Genomic DNA, 15620 nt, shown 5'->3' with positions numbered 1-15620 from the left:
ACACATCTGTCAAGGAATTATCACTCACTGTGCTTTCCTGCAGATAATGGTCACAAACACAATGTTAAACAAGATCTGAGTTCAGAAAGTTGAGATAATCCTGATTTCCCTGGATGTGGCAAGGTGTGCTTGGTATCGAGTTTTCTTGAAACTCAGCATATTCTTCCCATGTAAACTGACTTTATTATCACACCATTGGACTAAGGAGAGAGGCAATACAATATTTCTGCTGAAACTGCATACCTCTGCCGTATCGCCTGAAGGTTAAAAAGAACTACTCTTTCTGGTGTTATTACTGGATTTGCACTTGCAGTTTGTACACCCTCTTCCAATTATTATGCACACTACAGAACAGATTGAGATTAGTTAATCCTACAGGACATTGACCCTCTGGAGATTAAAGAGTATGCTTCTTAGAGAGAGTGAGTTAATATGGACACAGTAAGGAATAGTCAATGGTGACCTGCACTTTTTCCTCACTTGACTAATAGCGTTTGAAATAACACAAGAACATTACAAAAAGGTGTTTGATTCAAGAGTATGTGTTAGCCATATGCGGCAAGGTAAGGCTAGCTAGAGACAAGTACAGTACATCGAACAGTAGAGGGGCTTTGATCACCTCGTCTCCTAGCTTCGAGTACCCACTCACCCTTCCCCCGACCCCTCTTCTGTCTCCCATCTGCAGGAGATTAAACTATACCTACAATGTCTGCTAGCTGTACCAAATATGCTATGTGGCACCCTGATCCCTCCCATCTTAAGTATGCCCATTCTCGACCCTACTTCAGCATGCTATGAGCTCAATGCCTCACCAACACTAGTTACTTATAAGAAGAGGTCTAGGGCCTTATATCATGGTAGAAGAATAGTGTGAGCTGGCCCTCCCTATAGCTATAAGACCAGTGATTTCCATATATCCTCAAAGAATAAATGGGTCTCTTCTATGTTGTTCACAAGCCTTCCATAGCCAAGGGAGCCCAAAGCCTATGATATCACTGTGTGAGAGCTGAGCATTCAGGCAATTTCCAGTTGTGTGATATGGGCAACTTAGTTGCTCCCAGGCATTGGTGCTACATATACCATTCGTCTCTGGTCAATTGCTGCAGAATGAGTGGTTTGAGGACCAAGAGCATCAACTCTGGCGTATAGGGGATCAGAAAGGTCAGGGCCCTCTTTAGTAGCTTGGCCACCTCCTCCCAGAAGGGATGAATCCCCAGACACTCCCACCATGTATGTAACGGTGTTCCCATGGCCCCGCAGTCCCTCCAACACTGAGGGGGGAGGCATTGCAGTATGTGCAATGTAATCTATAGTGGGTGTCGTGCCATCTGTACTAAACTTACTAGTGTGTGTCTCATTCTACGGTTGAGCTGGATAATTTGTGTATGTCATCCTGCAACCTGTCTCAGCGTTTGGACTCTATTTGGTTCCCAGGGCCTGCTCGCATTCCCCAATGTGTCTTCAAACCTGCGTAGTTTTGTGTGGTAGCAGGAGTTGTTAGATTGTCGAAGTGGTGCCGCGGGTACCAATCAGTTTGGGGCATTGGAGCTCAAAAGGGGACTTAGGCCCAGTGACACCTGCTTGCATGATAGGGTGCATTACCCAGTGATGAATCTGTGCATGATGCAGCCTCTCAGAGCCATCAAGTGCATGAGCTTCTTTACATTGCTAGAGGATTTTGGGGTCATACCTTGATACATGTCAGAGATCATTTTGAAGACCCCCCTTCTCCAGCCACAGAATGCTTCGCCCTCCAGAGTGGGGTTAATGCTGGGTTTTAATGTATAGGGCTGTAGGGGGAATGTGTAGGATGCCAACCCCTGTGCACTGACATACCTGTCCTATGTTGTAAGAGTTGTGGCTACTGGTGTGCTGATGTAGGCGTTGGGAGGCCTGTGACAGTTCTCCGGCCACACAAGGTGACATAAAGGCCTGCAGACTATGGTGTGGTCCATTAAACACCAAGTTTACCTTTAAAGGCCTATTTTTTGTTGAAGACATGGTCGATCATACCACAACTGCTCTTACTTGAGCTGCTGCATAGTAGTGGGGGATGCTTGGGGTGGAAACACCACCACTTCCCTGGTTTATATCATCAGTCTTTTACAATGTCTCTGGTTTTCCCCCTCCATGTAAACTCCATCAGTTTCTTTTGGGTAAGTTATAAATAGGAGAGTTCCAGCCGGATGGGGAGGCCCTGAAATAAAAAGAGAAGTTGTGGGAGGACATTGATTTTGATGGCACTGATTTTGCCCAGTCAAAAGAACATTAGTTTCCCCCATGCATAATAATTATTGCTGATAACAGTAAGCAGATGGGGATAGTTGGCCCTTAAGAGGTCCTATTAGGTCTGTATAAGCCGGACTGTGTGAAGAATGTCACTGACTGACTTCTATCTCTGATTCACACTTAGTTTGTCTGTGGTGCCTGGGATCGATCCACAACCTCAAATCCTGCTCTGATTGTAAGTCTGTGAATCGGAAGGTGATTCTCAAGTGGGCTTTGAAGCTCCTGGCAGAGCAGCAGAATAAGGGTCAGCTATGATCCCGGCCTCCAGGGTGAGGTGAAGATCAATGGTCTGTAGTCTCTTGCAGAGCCTCAGCTCAGCATCAATCATCTGGAGGTAAGGGCAACTCGTTTCACTGAAAGCCTTTCCTCCATCCATCAGAGGAATGCTGTGTTCACAGTCAGCACCACTGCCATGTGATATTGCACAAAATGGGTAAGGTGGGGTTGTGGACGCTCTGCTAGGAGGTTCCTTACCTCTGGAAGCGGCTGGAGTGCCAAGACTTATTCCTAGTTGTGCAGGACCTGGCAGGCACACAGAACAACTGGGCAGAGGAACTCAGCAGTCAGTGCTTTGTCGATCACAAATGGCGACTACATCCAAAGGTGGTACAATATCTCTTCCACATCTGGGGTGAACCTTGGTTTGATCTATTTACATGAATGTGCACTGACAGCACTGCTGTGCGTTAGAGTTTCCAAAACTTGAGTGGAATTCGGAACTCCTGTACTCATTCCTGCTAATACCACTCCTGCTCTGAGCAAGACAGACTATGCCCAAGTCATTCTTGTGGCTCCGGATTGGGCATAAAGGGTTTGGTATCCCAGCGTCCTGAGAATGAGCATCGGTCCTCTGATCAGGCTGACTTTTAGCAGTATCTCCTGTCGGAGGCAACAGGGCAGGGTGTTGCAACCAAACCTGCGCACTAACTTTCATGTACGGGGATTGAGCAACAACATTTGAGAGCTTTCGATGATCCTCCTGAAGACTGTGATGTCTTCCTGGCAGCCAGGCATACCTTTACTAAGACTATATACTCCTGCTGTTGGGATCAGTTTGTGGCTTGGTGTTCTCACACCAGATGGTCCCTCTTTCTGCACCATTGAGGTGTTGCATTTTTTGTCTCTAGCCTTGCAAGGCCTTGCCGTGGGCACTGTTAAGTGTTACTTGTCTGCCATTTCGGCATTCCTGCAGCTGCTGGATAAACACTCCCTGTGCAAGTCGCGGCTGCCAGATAAACACTCCCTGTGCAAGTCACCTGTTGTGGCTCTTTTTAAAAAAATAAAAAAAAGTTTGCAACACTTGCTTCCTCTTACCACTTTTGTGATGCTCTAATGGGACCACCAGAGTAGTTCAAACCATCTTAATCATCAAAAAGGTCTTTCTAGTGGCCTTTACATCGGCCAGAATGGTCAGCAAGCTTCAAGCTCTCTCAGTTCACCTTCCATACTCCAACTTTTTCACTAACAAACACTGCTTCTTCGTACACATGCCTCTTTTCTGTTGAAAGGTGTCATCTCATTTCATGTTGGCCAAAGCATCACTCTGCCAACTTGTTTCACTCCCCTTTATTCCTCTAAAGAGGAGGAGAGACTCCTTCGTCTGGACTCTAAAAGAGATTTATTTCATTCTACATTGATCGCACTAAGAACATTCAAGGAAATGATCAGCTCTTTATCAGGTTTCACATGTGCGAAACAGAGCAAGCCTGAGAAGAAGCGGGCCATCGCTCGATGGATTGAGAGCTGCTACGCATTAGCTAAGAAGCAGACTCCTGAGGGCTTGAGGACCCATTCCATCAGGGCAAAGACCACTACTATTGCGTTGGCATGTGGGGTTTGAATCTGCCAAGCTGCTTCGTGGGCATCCCACCACACATTCACAAAGCACTACTGCTTGGACAGTCAGGCCTGTCGAGGCAGGCATTTTGCCTATTTGGCCCTCCAAGATTTTCTGGTTTGAACTAATCCACAGACCCACCTCTGGGCAGGCATTGTTTGTGTATCTATTATAAGATGGGGAATCTGCTGTTCGAAGTCCCTGTCAGAAGGACATGTTACTTACCTTTGGTTCTGCCTTTTCTGGAAAAGTCTCTGTCTAACCACTGACTCTTTACCTATCCTCCCATCCTTTTTGCTTTGTGAACTGGGCCCTTCACCCTACAGATCCCATTAAATACTGCACTATGGTCGGAAGATTGGTTTATACGTGGCTCTCCATTTTTGGTGCAGAAATAGTCACAAAAGAAAAAGTCAGCTCAGGGTGGCGCTTATACGGACACCACAATGTCACCACCTACGCAGCTGACGTGGAGTTGATTGTCGCCACCTACAGGAGTGCAGAGGTACTGCTAAAAAAAAATCCTTATCCAGCATGACGACTGGGGAATATTCTGTTAGGAATCTGTGGTTAGAAGCCTTTATCAGAAAAAGCAATACTGAAGGTAAGTAACTTGTTCTTCAGTACTATCTTAACATATTTACTGTGAATTATTGACTTGACACAGGTGAGGAATGAAGGTAAGATTCGCATTCTTGTTCTTTTGTCAGCTTTGTCTTTTTTATCTCTGTCCAGCACAGAAATTCGGCAGAACTAATTTCCTTATTCTGAGTAAACCTCTATGGACCTGCAGGGCTCTTTTCATTGATGAGACTAGCGGGTAGACGACTTTGTACAATGGCTGTGTTGCTGTGCTGTGTCAGTACAGTCATTGCTTTACCAAAACATATTGAGGAACCAGTTGAACGGCTGAGTATATTTAGATAAAATAGAAGTCTGCATGAAGATATATTGTCAATCAGTAACTTTTCTTCATTATGGTTTGTTGTCACTTGTTCACTGATTATTGCCAAATTTTCTGACCAGGGCGATGGAGATAATATGCATTTATGATTGCAACACTATCTACGATTTAACAATGATTGTGAGAAAATTGCAAGAAACGCAAGAGAATTAAGTTGTATGTTATACAATTTCTCCTTTTTCTGAAATTATATAGTGAAGTAAAAACCAGAAAACCACTATTTATCCTTTTCTTCCACCGAAAAATCCTGACCCTACTTAATAGGTCATTGGCTTATTACTGGTCCCAATTTGAGAATCCAGAATGAAGAGTTGTAGCCACACATGCATAGTTTCTAGCGGAGTATAACAGGCATAAACATCCAACCATGTATCTTTATCTCTTGCCAGTGTCGTCATTGTGTGAAACTGTATTCACATTTAACACTTCCAGTGGTCTGTTGATGCCTCAGTAAATGGTATTCACTTAAATCTTGGATTGTCCTAGCAATATGTACTTCATTATGGTGGAGCTCATTTGAACAATTTGATTGCCGCTAGCAAGAGTAAGAGATCATCAAAATGTTCTGTTGTAAAGCACTGGTAACATACCAGCATGACCATCTAGGGCCTTTATGAGTTTGTGTAATGTTCATGGGGAACAAAAGAAAAGGAGATAGACTACGTGGTTGTTTCAAGGATAGTTATTTGTAATTTACTAAACACAGTACTCCAAACAAAAACCTGGGGATATTAGTGTTGCAGGTACATGCCTTTAAATTTAGTCTGAAAATATATGCTCATTCAAGTTACATTGATTTGTCTTAATTCCTGCTATGCTAGCCAGTCGTTGCATAATACTGTCGTGTACCGTGCAGATTGGTTACAGAAAGGGCCACACCATTCACTGAAAAAACAAGAGGCCCAAGTATTATACAAAAAGCCAACACTGCAAAGTGTTCACCTACGTTGACACAACATTACAGATTGGCTAAGTTGCAGCTAAACATACAAACTATCAAGCTTAAAGATTGTGTAGGCAGAGGAACCAAGGCATGAAAAAATAGAGATACCCAGTGAGGGTGCAAAAACAGTTAAAGTTCCATAAAAGGATTCCATCTTGCCAAACCTTTGATAACTCCGATATATTCGGAAGTAGAAACTGGGGTTATGACTTCATTATTTAGTAGAGATATTATTTGGTTTATATAGTGACCATCATACTATTATGATCCCTTTTTTGTGACTCCCTTACTTTCATATTTTCCATCCTGAAGTGGTGTCTTATATCATGCAATTGAAAACTTGTAAACATCTAGTAATCTTTTTTCTAATAGTCCTGTGCGATCCAGTAAATATTGTACTTTCTGTCACCGCACTGGGTTGCAACACTTGTGTCTCAGATGTCATACTGGCATTGTGAGATACAATGCGGACATGGCCACAAGTGCAGTGACTGTGTCACCCTATCATTTTGTTCATTTTTTTTATTTTTTCAAGTTTACCTTTAAAAACCTTCCAGAATGACAGTCGAAAGTGTCATGCTTGCATGTAAAGGCAATAAAAGATCTGGCCCTCAGGAGAAAGAAAATTGATGACTCGTGTTCGTCCACCTCCTCACCCCGTGCTCCACCCTCAAGCACTCATACAAACACCCTTCCAAAAAGTGTCATGAGGCCTCTAAAGGCACAGTTGCTGCTTGCACTTGTAGGACTAGGCCTTCCATCAGTTTCCAGTGAAAGGACTAGCTTAGAAAAGCATAGGAGAAAATAGCCATGGCCTCATAGTGAATTGAAGTAGTCCTATGGAGAACGTAAGGAAAAGACTTGATCTCCATACCATGACTAGAGCCAGACCTCTTTCTGAAGTTATTTGGTAAAGAGGTCTAGGAGTGCATGTCATGTCCATGTCCCGACAAATGGGGTACACTAGTTGGGGTGCCTTCAGTGGCTCAGTTTGGCACTGAAGGTGATATCCTGTTCATTTTGATTAATTTTACAGAGCAGTGGGTCTCTGGCATCCTTTGTTATTATAACAGAGAACATCTGTGTCAGTTGTGCCACATAGTTGAACAGCTCAGCAATGCCACTTATACCCACTATTGATCAGCTTATGAACAATCTCCCAGATGCTCAGTAGTCGAAGTGAAGAAGTGGCTGTGGAAGCAGGCAACTGGCAAATGTGCCTAGACCACTGACAAGCCTTGAGGTTGTTCTTCTGCAAAATTAGTTGCAAATCGTCTTTGGGCATCAGCATGAAATTTGTGAAATGAGAAGGAGGTGGTAACCTCTTTGCTAAGTCAAAACAGTTCAGTATAAATCAAAATGATGAGGGTGACCAGATTATCAAGTTAATGCATGACCAACAAGAAGAAGGTGTCCTACGTAGCTCAACAGTGTGGTAACATATTTACAATGTTCTATGGCTTCCTTTGCTGGGAGACTGGAGCCACCATGTACCCAGGAGGTTGTTTGTCTGTGATAAGGTCACTGATTTGTTTTCAACAAGGGGATTTAGGATCAGATGCCTTAACATTAAAAAATAAATTATGGGTTGAGCAGGTCCCCTAACCCCTAAACACAATAGCCATGAGGCCCCCAGAAGTTTTGATCTCCGTACTCAGAGGGCAGAAACTCTGGGATTATTTCTTACTTGTAATATAAAAAACATTCATCTGAATCCTATGTCTTGCATTGATACCAGTTAATGGCATTGCACCCACCACTACTAGAATATGTGCATTGTGAATATTAAAAAAAATAAGTGAAGAGGATCCTTTCCATTTCCTCGCATAAACTATAATCTGATAAATCCAAATATTTTTGTACTTCTCCAAATTGTCTTACAGCTTTGAATGTATTTGTTGATTTTTTTTCTTTTTAATAAAGTGCACAGTAAATTCAAACCATTACACTGCTAATAAAATCAGTTGATTAATTAACAATAACCACGTTCTCCGCCTCCTTCTCACACTTGTTAGCACTGCGTGAGTGCAGTAACTCCCAGTGAGTGCAGTAGCTTTCTAGAGGCCCAACCACTTCCTTGGTGCCGTCTGCTCTCTTAAGTGTTCCTCACCAGCGACAACTGGTCCAGGCAAGCCCTCCATTGGATGACTATCCATTTGAAAAAATAACCTTGAAACAAACTGTATTTTACACGTTAAATAAATCACATTTCAAAGCAGTCTTATATTGAGAATTGGCTTATATGAAGGTAAAAATCGTCATCGTACTTTTAGCTTTAATTGTTTATATAGACGCACTGGGATAGCAAAAGAACCACAGACCTGGACATCTTTAAAATATCAAAGTTAGCAAACAAAACTGAATACATGTAATGCTTTTCTGGGTTGAGTTTTTATTTCCAAGTCTTACAAGGAAGACCGACATTCTCCGATCTGGAATCAAAGTCCAAGGTGCAACAACAAACTATGTTGAATGGTTAACAAGGATGTTGTGAATAATGTAGAGACCTATACCCTCTGCCAGCCCCGAACAATGTTAGAGTTCCACAGACTCATGCGAGTAATAGTTCACATTTGGTGCCAGAGCGTAGTGTCCTCCAGAGATGCGAAGTCTTTCGCCAATCTGAGCCACCGTTCCACAAGCACTACCAACCAGTGTGAGTTTCACATACAGCGAGCAAAGAAAGGTAAGCTACAGTTCATGAGGAAGAGGTGCACAGATAGTTTATTGCATGGATTATCCTCACTTAAATGTTTTTTCTAAAGACTAAAATGCTGTTTCATGAGCTGAGATTTTACTGGGCCTGTCAAAATCAAAACTCACCAGATAACGTTACCTTATTGAAGCAGTGGTGAACACTTCCCTGTACAAGGTGATGCCATATTCAAGAACAATCCACCATATAAAGGAGATAATTCCCTTGTTAATACAACATGTCTGTTCAAACAGTTCAGTTCCACTATAGTTTGGACTTAGAACAGTCAGATTGCCTCTAACAGCTTTTGTATCTCAGTGTAAACAGCTTTTGGTGTTGCTGAATTTTAAGACGACCATATACTTTGTGACTAGTAATGTTTTCCTTGAAGACATGAGTGAAAACAGTGGTGTTCTGGCACTTGGAAATTTTAAGTGGTCACATTTCTTTGTTCCCCCAACATACACAACTGGGTCAATGACTCATAATACCTGGCCCGGACAATATCTGATCATTAGCCTCTGCTCCTCCATTTAGACTGGGCAGGTCCCAGGCCTTCAGTCCATACTTGGTTCCTGAAACTGGAATCCTGGGAGTACCAGGTGTTCTGCAAAGAAATTAGGCTTATACAGCAATAATTTGCAGGTAATTAGGGGATGGCGTCCTCCCCGCCAGGTGGAGTGGAATGCCTTTAAAGCAGTACTGTGAGAGCAGTGCTTTGCTGCTTCAGTAGGTATGAGAGGCTCCTTATTGAGAGAGGTCCTAGAAGCGGAAGATGATCTCTGCCAATTGCAACTATTGCGCTCAAGAGGCAAGACCCTTCAGCAGCTCTGCTGGACAAGTAAGAGGAGGTGGCAGTTAGTTGAGCGGCTTCGCTGCTTTGACTACAATGGATATATAGAGCGTACTCACATAGAAAGGGACTGCGCAGGTTCCCTGTTGGCCTGGCTGGCTAATCTGGTGAACCAGGGCTCCCCTACTTTGGACATCAAGTTGGAAGGGGCGAATCAGGAATATAGCCAGAAGGGGATTAACAACTGCCTTTTCTGCTTTTCCACAAAGCTTTTCAAGAGCACAGTCTCCCATGATGTGGAGAGGACCTGGGCCCACATAGCCTAGCTGACCCTTCCCCATCTCACCGCAAAGGAAGCGGATTCGATCGGCAGTGATATTACTCAGCAGGAGATAAAGGTGGCAGTCAAGGCCATGGCTCGGAGCCGAACAGCGGGGACTGATGGTTTCCTGATTGAGCTATATGCCGCTTCTTCAGACCTGCTCACACCTAAACTAGAGAAGTTGTATAACAAAGCCCGGTCAGCAGGCAGGTCACCTACTTCCACTTGGGAATCAGGGATCGGCCCCTTGTTGAAGCCGGGGAAACGCCCCAATGACTACAAGTCGTATAGGCCGCTCTCACTGCTCAATGTAGATCCTCAGGATACAAGCGACGCGACTGCTCCACGTCAAGACCCGGCTTGTCCATACAGACCAGGCGTGCTTCATTCCCGGCCTCAAGATGGCCCTTAATATTATATGCCTCCTGTCGATCTTAGAGCATAGAGACCTCCACTGAGCTGATGCAGCGGTTCTTGCTGTTGATATAGAGAAGGCCTTTTATATGGAATGGGGGTGCTTGTATGAGGTTACGGCAGACATGCAGTTAGGCAGAGGGGTTCTTAGCATGGCCTAGATTACTTTATACCAACCCAACCACAAGAGTTCGGGTGGGTAGAATGATATCGATCAGTTACCTAGTTGGGCAAGGAACGCGGCAGGGCTGTCCCCTGTTACCATCACTCTTTGCCCTGGCGCCCCTGGCTGCCCAGACAAGATCAGGGTTGGACTGTTAGAGCCTGCAAATAGAAGGGCATTGGCATAGAAGTGCCCTGTGTGCAGACGACCTGTTGATCTTCCTTAGGGATACACGCAGTGACTTAGTGGGGGCGAAGACCATGTTGGAGGGCTTTGAGAACTTCAGGTCTCAAGGTAAGCTGGCGGAAGTCTTGCCTGTTTCCAGCCGACCCAAATACTGAGTCCTAGGAGTCAGGATATACCATGATCGTGCTGACCTCCTAGAGGGAAATATAGGGAAAGCCACCAGATCCCTTAAATTGACCCTGGAATTTTGGAACGCTACCTCTCGGTGATTGGAAGAATAGCATTGCTAAAGATGATTGTACTCCCTTGCTTACTATACTTTTTTGGGACCCTTCCGGTTTGGATTCTCAGAGGGATGTTTAGAGAGCTCGATTCCCTGCTTGTGACCTTCATTTGGGGGTCTGGCATTGACTACACTACAGCGCCCTTTCGTGGAGGGTGGATTAGCGATCCCAGATTTTGAAATGTATTGCTTGGCAGCCTAACTCCAATGGTTTGTCCAGTGAGTCGCAGGCCGCCAAAGGCCAGGCAGGACTCCTAACCATTTGTGCCCACGCTCTCGGCCCTGGTGCATACGCTGCTGAAGGTGAGGCTCATCCAGTCCTTGAACACTGGGGAATTCCAGATAGTGATTAAGTGCTGGAATCGATGCTTGCGTAAGACCCATAACTCCCCAGACTTACTGTTTAGCATGTTAAGAGAACTACCCGATGGTGCGGACTGGGGGGGACTGGAGCAGTGAGTGTCGGCAGTAGCCTCTACGCTGGGCCAGCTTTATGGAGCCGGGGAATACCCCCTTTTCGAGCACCTCCGAGCAGAGTTTGACCTCCCACAGGGACACTTCCTCCTACATAGAGCAGTCACCGAAGCGCTTAAGAAACATTGGCGGTTGGGTGCTGTGGAACCCCCAGCTCATGTTACATAGCTCTTTTTGCTGGCACCATTAAGGTTGTAACCTGCCTATATCAAGCCATTGTGGCGGACTTGCGACGCCTCCTGGAGCAGCTGCAGAACAATTGGGAGGGTGACCTGGGGGCACCGATTCTGGAAGCAGGCTGGGCCTATAGTCTAGATAGTATTCCACAGGTATCCATGAATGCTCACTTAAAATGTATCAACTTTTACATCCCGCATAGGGCCTATTTGACCCTGGAACGCAACCAGCGGTACTTCCAGGTAGTGGACGCAGCCTGCCTCAGATGCTGTATAGTGGGGGCAGACATCTTCACATGTGGTTGTGCCCCCACTTGCATCCTTTTTGGGAGGAGGGCACGGAGATACTAGAAACCGTAATATGTAAAGAAGTTCCATGCATGCTGGAGCACTGCCTCCTGAACTGGTACCCGCACACCCCAAAACAAGAACCAACAGTAGATTTCAAGACCTAGCATTCCTCATGGTGAAGAGGGGACTAACAAGAAACTGGAAGTCCGTGAGGGGACTTTATATACAGTAATGGTGAAAAGAGTTTGAAAAGTGGGCAGCCTTTGACGGCCGAGTGCCGCTAGCGAGGCCTAAAGGGGAATTGGCACCCTGGAGATGGCCTAGGCTTGGGATGCACTGGTGACCTACCTTCAAGCCCTTGATGAAGAGGAAGAGACATGAGGTCCCGGTAGCACATCGACCTTGGCCTAACGTCCACTTCCCTTTCTTTTGTGTCTGCAGGCCTGGGTGTCCCACCTCCCTTAAGAAAACAGCTGCTACACATCTTTCCCAGATTAGACATAGTTTCTACCCAGAGGCCCTAGTCGAGCACCTATAACATCACTTTGAAGGTACTTTAGATGCCAGATGAGGGAGAGGGAAAAGGGATATGTTCTATTGTTGTTATGGGATTAACGAGTCATTGTAACTGCTACGTTTTACTTGGTTTACATATTGCTTGCAACTGAATGATCGACATGTAAATGACTGTCATGACTGCCATGATTAGTACTATAGGTGGGGTGATACTGTAGGGACTGTTGAGATATATGTCATGTAACTGTGAAACACCATAAAATGTGTTTACAAAAAAGGGGGGGTTATATTCTAAAAGGTAGTGAATATTTAATTTGTGAAACAAATGTTCAGACATTATGCCTACTACACAAGCTTATATTGACATTATGTCTATTGTGTTGATAGGAAAACATTTATTTGCTTCTCCCCTGTCATATACAATAAACAGCACTGAATGTTGAAATGGCTGTGTAAAATATGCATGCTGAAGTCTGAACGACCTCTCTTTATTTCAATAGGCTACATTGGTAAAATACACTACAGATGAGTTCGACCAAAGAATTCTTTACGAGTATTTAGCAGAGGCCAGCGTCGTCTTCCCTAAAGTTTTTCCTGTTGTGTAAGTTTTTTGTTATTTATGCTATCTTTCCATTTAAAACTGCTTGTCAAAAATAGAACATATGAATTACTATTGATTCTGTTTTATCTGGAGTGTAGAGTGCATTCTGTGTTTAGATTGTCTAGCAGACAGCTAGGTTGAATGGTGTGCATAAGAAAAGATATTGAAGAACCTTACAGTTGCCCATCATTAGACTTGTGATTTTGTACTGCAGATATTTGAACATAAATAGAAGTGTAAAGAGTTAGACTGGCATCTTCACCATGCAACTTCTGTTTTGTAGTATCCATTTTCCGTGTATGTGTATAATATAGGATATACAAGTGGTACTCATGTGATATAATCCTACATTTTCCATCAAAGTGCACTGGTAGCATAAACACCAAGAGACCAAACAATATAGTAGCACGTTAATTCTGAACATTCTGACTTCTGTAGACCCCACTGAATCGCATCTGGAAACCAAGGCGGAACCACAAGTAATTTCTGTGATTTGAACCTTAACAATAATATATAAAAATGCACAAACTCAGCATGAGATTCCAGTATGAGACCCAGATCGTAATCATAAATCAATAGGTAATCATGTGAAATCAGAGTTTTGCTTAGTAGGAACAGAGATGGAAACCATACAAGGTTGTCAGAAAATGACAAAGACAGTGATTGCATAAAGGCTAGAAGACCAGGTGGACGTTAGGCCACAGTATGTGCTGCATACTGCGAAGTGGTACTCTGGCTGTGGAGGTATTACAACTCTGCTGGAAAGTGCATGCATGCCCTCTTTCCCATACAACAAGTGAATGTGATTTCGGTCTGGTTTGTAAGTTTGACCATGTACAGCAGTGGATGGGAGAATGTGCAGCCTGGAAGTGCCTTTTTGGCATTCTACCAGTATATTCATGTTCAGATCACTAAGCGATTAGTACACGGACTCTCAAAGTGTGCACATGTGTATGATTTGATTTTTCCAGAAAATCGTAAGCAAATCAAAAGTGTTTTAGTCGGAAGCTGAGCGTTTTTTAATGTGAACAGTGACACGCAGTTAAGAATGTGGAAGTTTAGAAATAACGCCCTTTGATTTGTTAAAAAATCCTAATGGATACACTCTCCCAAAGATTTGTTGATTTAAACTTCTTTCAGGAGCAAGACTAAATCCAGAAAGGTTTCCACAGCTTCACACATCACCATCACTGAGTGATGTTCCATATAATCGCAGACAAAACTGCATAACTGCATAAAGTGATATTCTGCATACATGAAGGCACCCAGCCATTTGTGTGCCTTTTCCTTTTTTATGCTGCTTCATCAATGCTGCATCTGGAGGCATCAAGAGTTTTTGTTTTCTTTCAGTTTTTATGTGCTCTTGCTCTTTGGGGCATGATCACCTCCAAAGTTTTCAAACCTTAAACGCTGGTGCGAGTGGCACAGAACGATATGAGTCATGAATCATCACTCTTACTGTTTGTGGTGTCTGGACAATTACCAGAACACAGATTCTTGCTTGTTGTGTCCTATACATCCAGAGGCAGTTCAAGAGGGGTAAGCTAGCTGGGTGGTGGCTTCCGTGAAGTACCACACTAACTGCTATTCCAGAAGAAGGACTCACCTCTGCTATCATTCGTGTGGATTCTTCCTTCATCCAGGAAGTCTAGGAGAGAGAACACCACATATTACCTGTCAAGAAAAGGAAGAGATCTAAGGAAGGGATATCATCTTCCTCTGAACCAATTCTGGATCATTTTTTTTTTTTTAAAAGCACTACTCACTCTACGCTCTCACAAAGCATGTCCTGGGGTTTGAAAGGCTGTGCTTGAAGATTTTGTCAGGGCTCTCTGGAGCTGCTGGTCCGGACATTACAGAACCTTTTGCAGAGTCTGAAATTGTTGTGACTGTTGACGTTGGCTCTGGTGAGGCAAACAAAAAGTGATCTGTAAAATGCTTGAATTAAACAGTCAGTGGTAGTTTCTCGGGGCTCCTTTCTAGTCCACTTTGTTTTGCCTACTGTGCCACATAAGACAAGAACCAGCCAAATGTAAGTACGCCTCCTCCATTAAAAAACATTCCAGTTCAAACTGCCAGGCCAGGTCCCCTCTTAACAGCTACACAAGCAACCCAAATCCAGTTTCTGTGTACTTTCGCCTCGTCGGGAAGATCCAGCTTGAGTTCTTAAACTGTGATTAGAATGTTCAGATTGTGTTTGTGTTTCATTAATAAAATGTTAGCTAAATAATGGACAGATATAAAGCTATACTGAATGGTCTTCGCTTTCATGGTGATGAATAGATTTTTCATAGGGACCTGTGAAATATGGATTTTTATGGCACTGCATTTTCTGCGATAAAAGCACCCAAACTTAGATTTATTTAGTATTTAAAGATCAGGTATTCCCAGCTTTGTGATTTGTTTGGAAGCTACCAAAGCAGATACTAAAGAAAAGGGCAGGCTGCAAAGATTGGTCCATGTCAAATCTATTTTAATAATATTCAGGTGTGGTGTTCATTGCACAGGGCACTGCCTATTTTAAGAGATGCTTTTGTAGACTGCTAAGGCCTTCAAATACCGTTGTCTTATTTTTTTTTTATATTAAATTAAGGTACCTTTCAAATTATCATTACTTATGAGGAGGTCATTGACAAGTTTGTGTGTACACTGTAATATTTGTTGTTTCACTCC

General features: G+C 43.7%; 1 protein-coding gene across 8 annotated transcripts in view; it reads left to right on the top strand.

The window, feature by feature from the left end:
- NF1 (neurofibromin 1) overlaps positions 1-15620 on the top strand; it is a 1379374-nt gene that overhangs the window by 1158264 nt on the left and 205490 nt on the right. For all 8 annotated transcript variants that reach the window (XM_069226659.1, XM_069226655.1, XM_069226657.1 and 5 more), the window contains one exon: positions 12847-12947. In XM_069226659.1, coding sequence (XP_069082760.1) covers positions 12847-12947 — 101 coding nt within the window. The remainder of the gene's footprint in view (positions 1-12846; positions 12948-15620) is intronic.

The sequence above is a fragment of the Pleurodeles waltl genome, chromosome 3_2 (genome assembly GCF_031143425.1).
Source record: "Pleurodeles waltl isolate 20211129_DDA chromosome 3_2, aPleWal1.hap1.20221129, whole genome shotgun sequence".
In the NCBI taxonomy this organism is placed as follows: Eukaryota; Metazoa; Chordata; class Amphibia; order Caudata; family Salamandridae; genus Pleurodeles; species Pleurodeles waltl.
The sequence above is the reverse complement of the archived record's forward strand: the minus strand, read 5'-3'. Positions and strand labels throughout refer to the sequence as shown.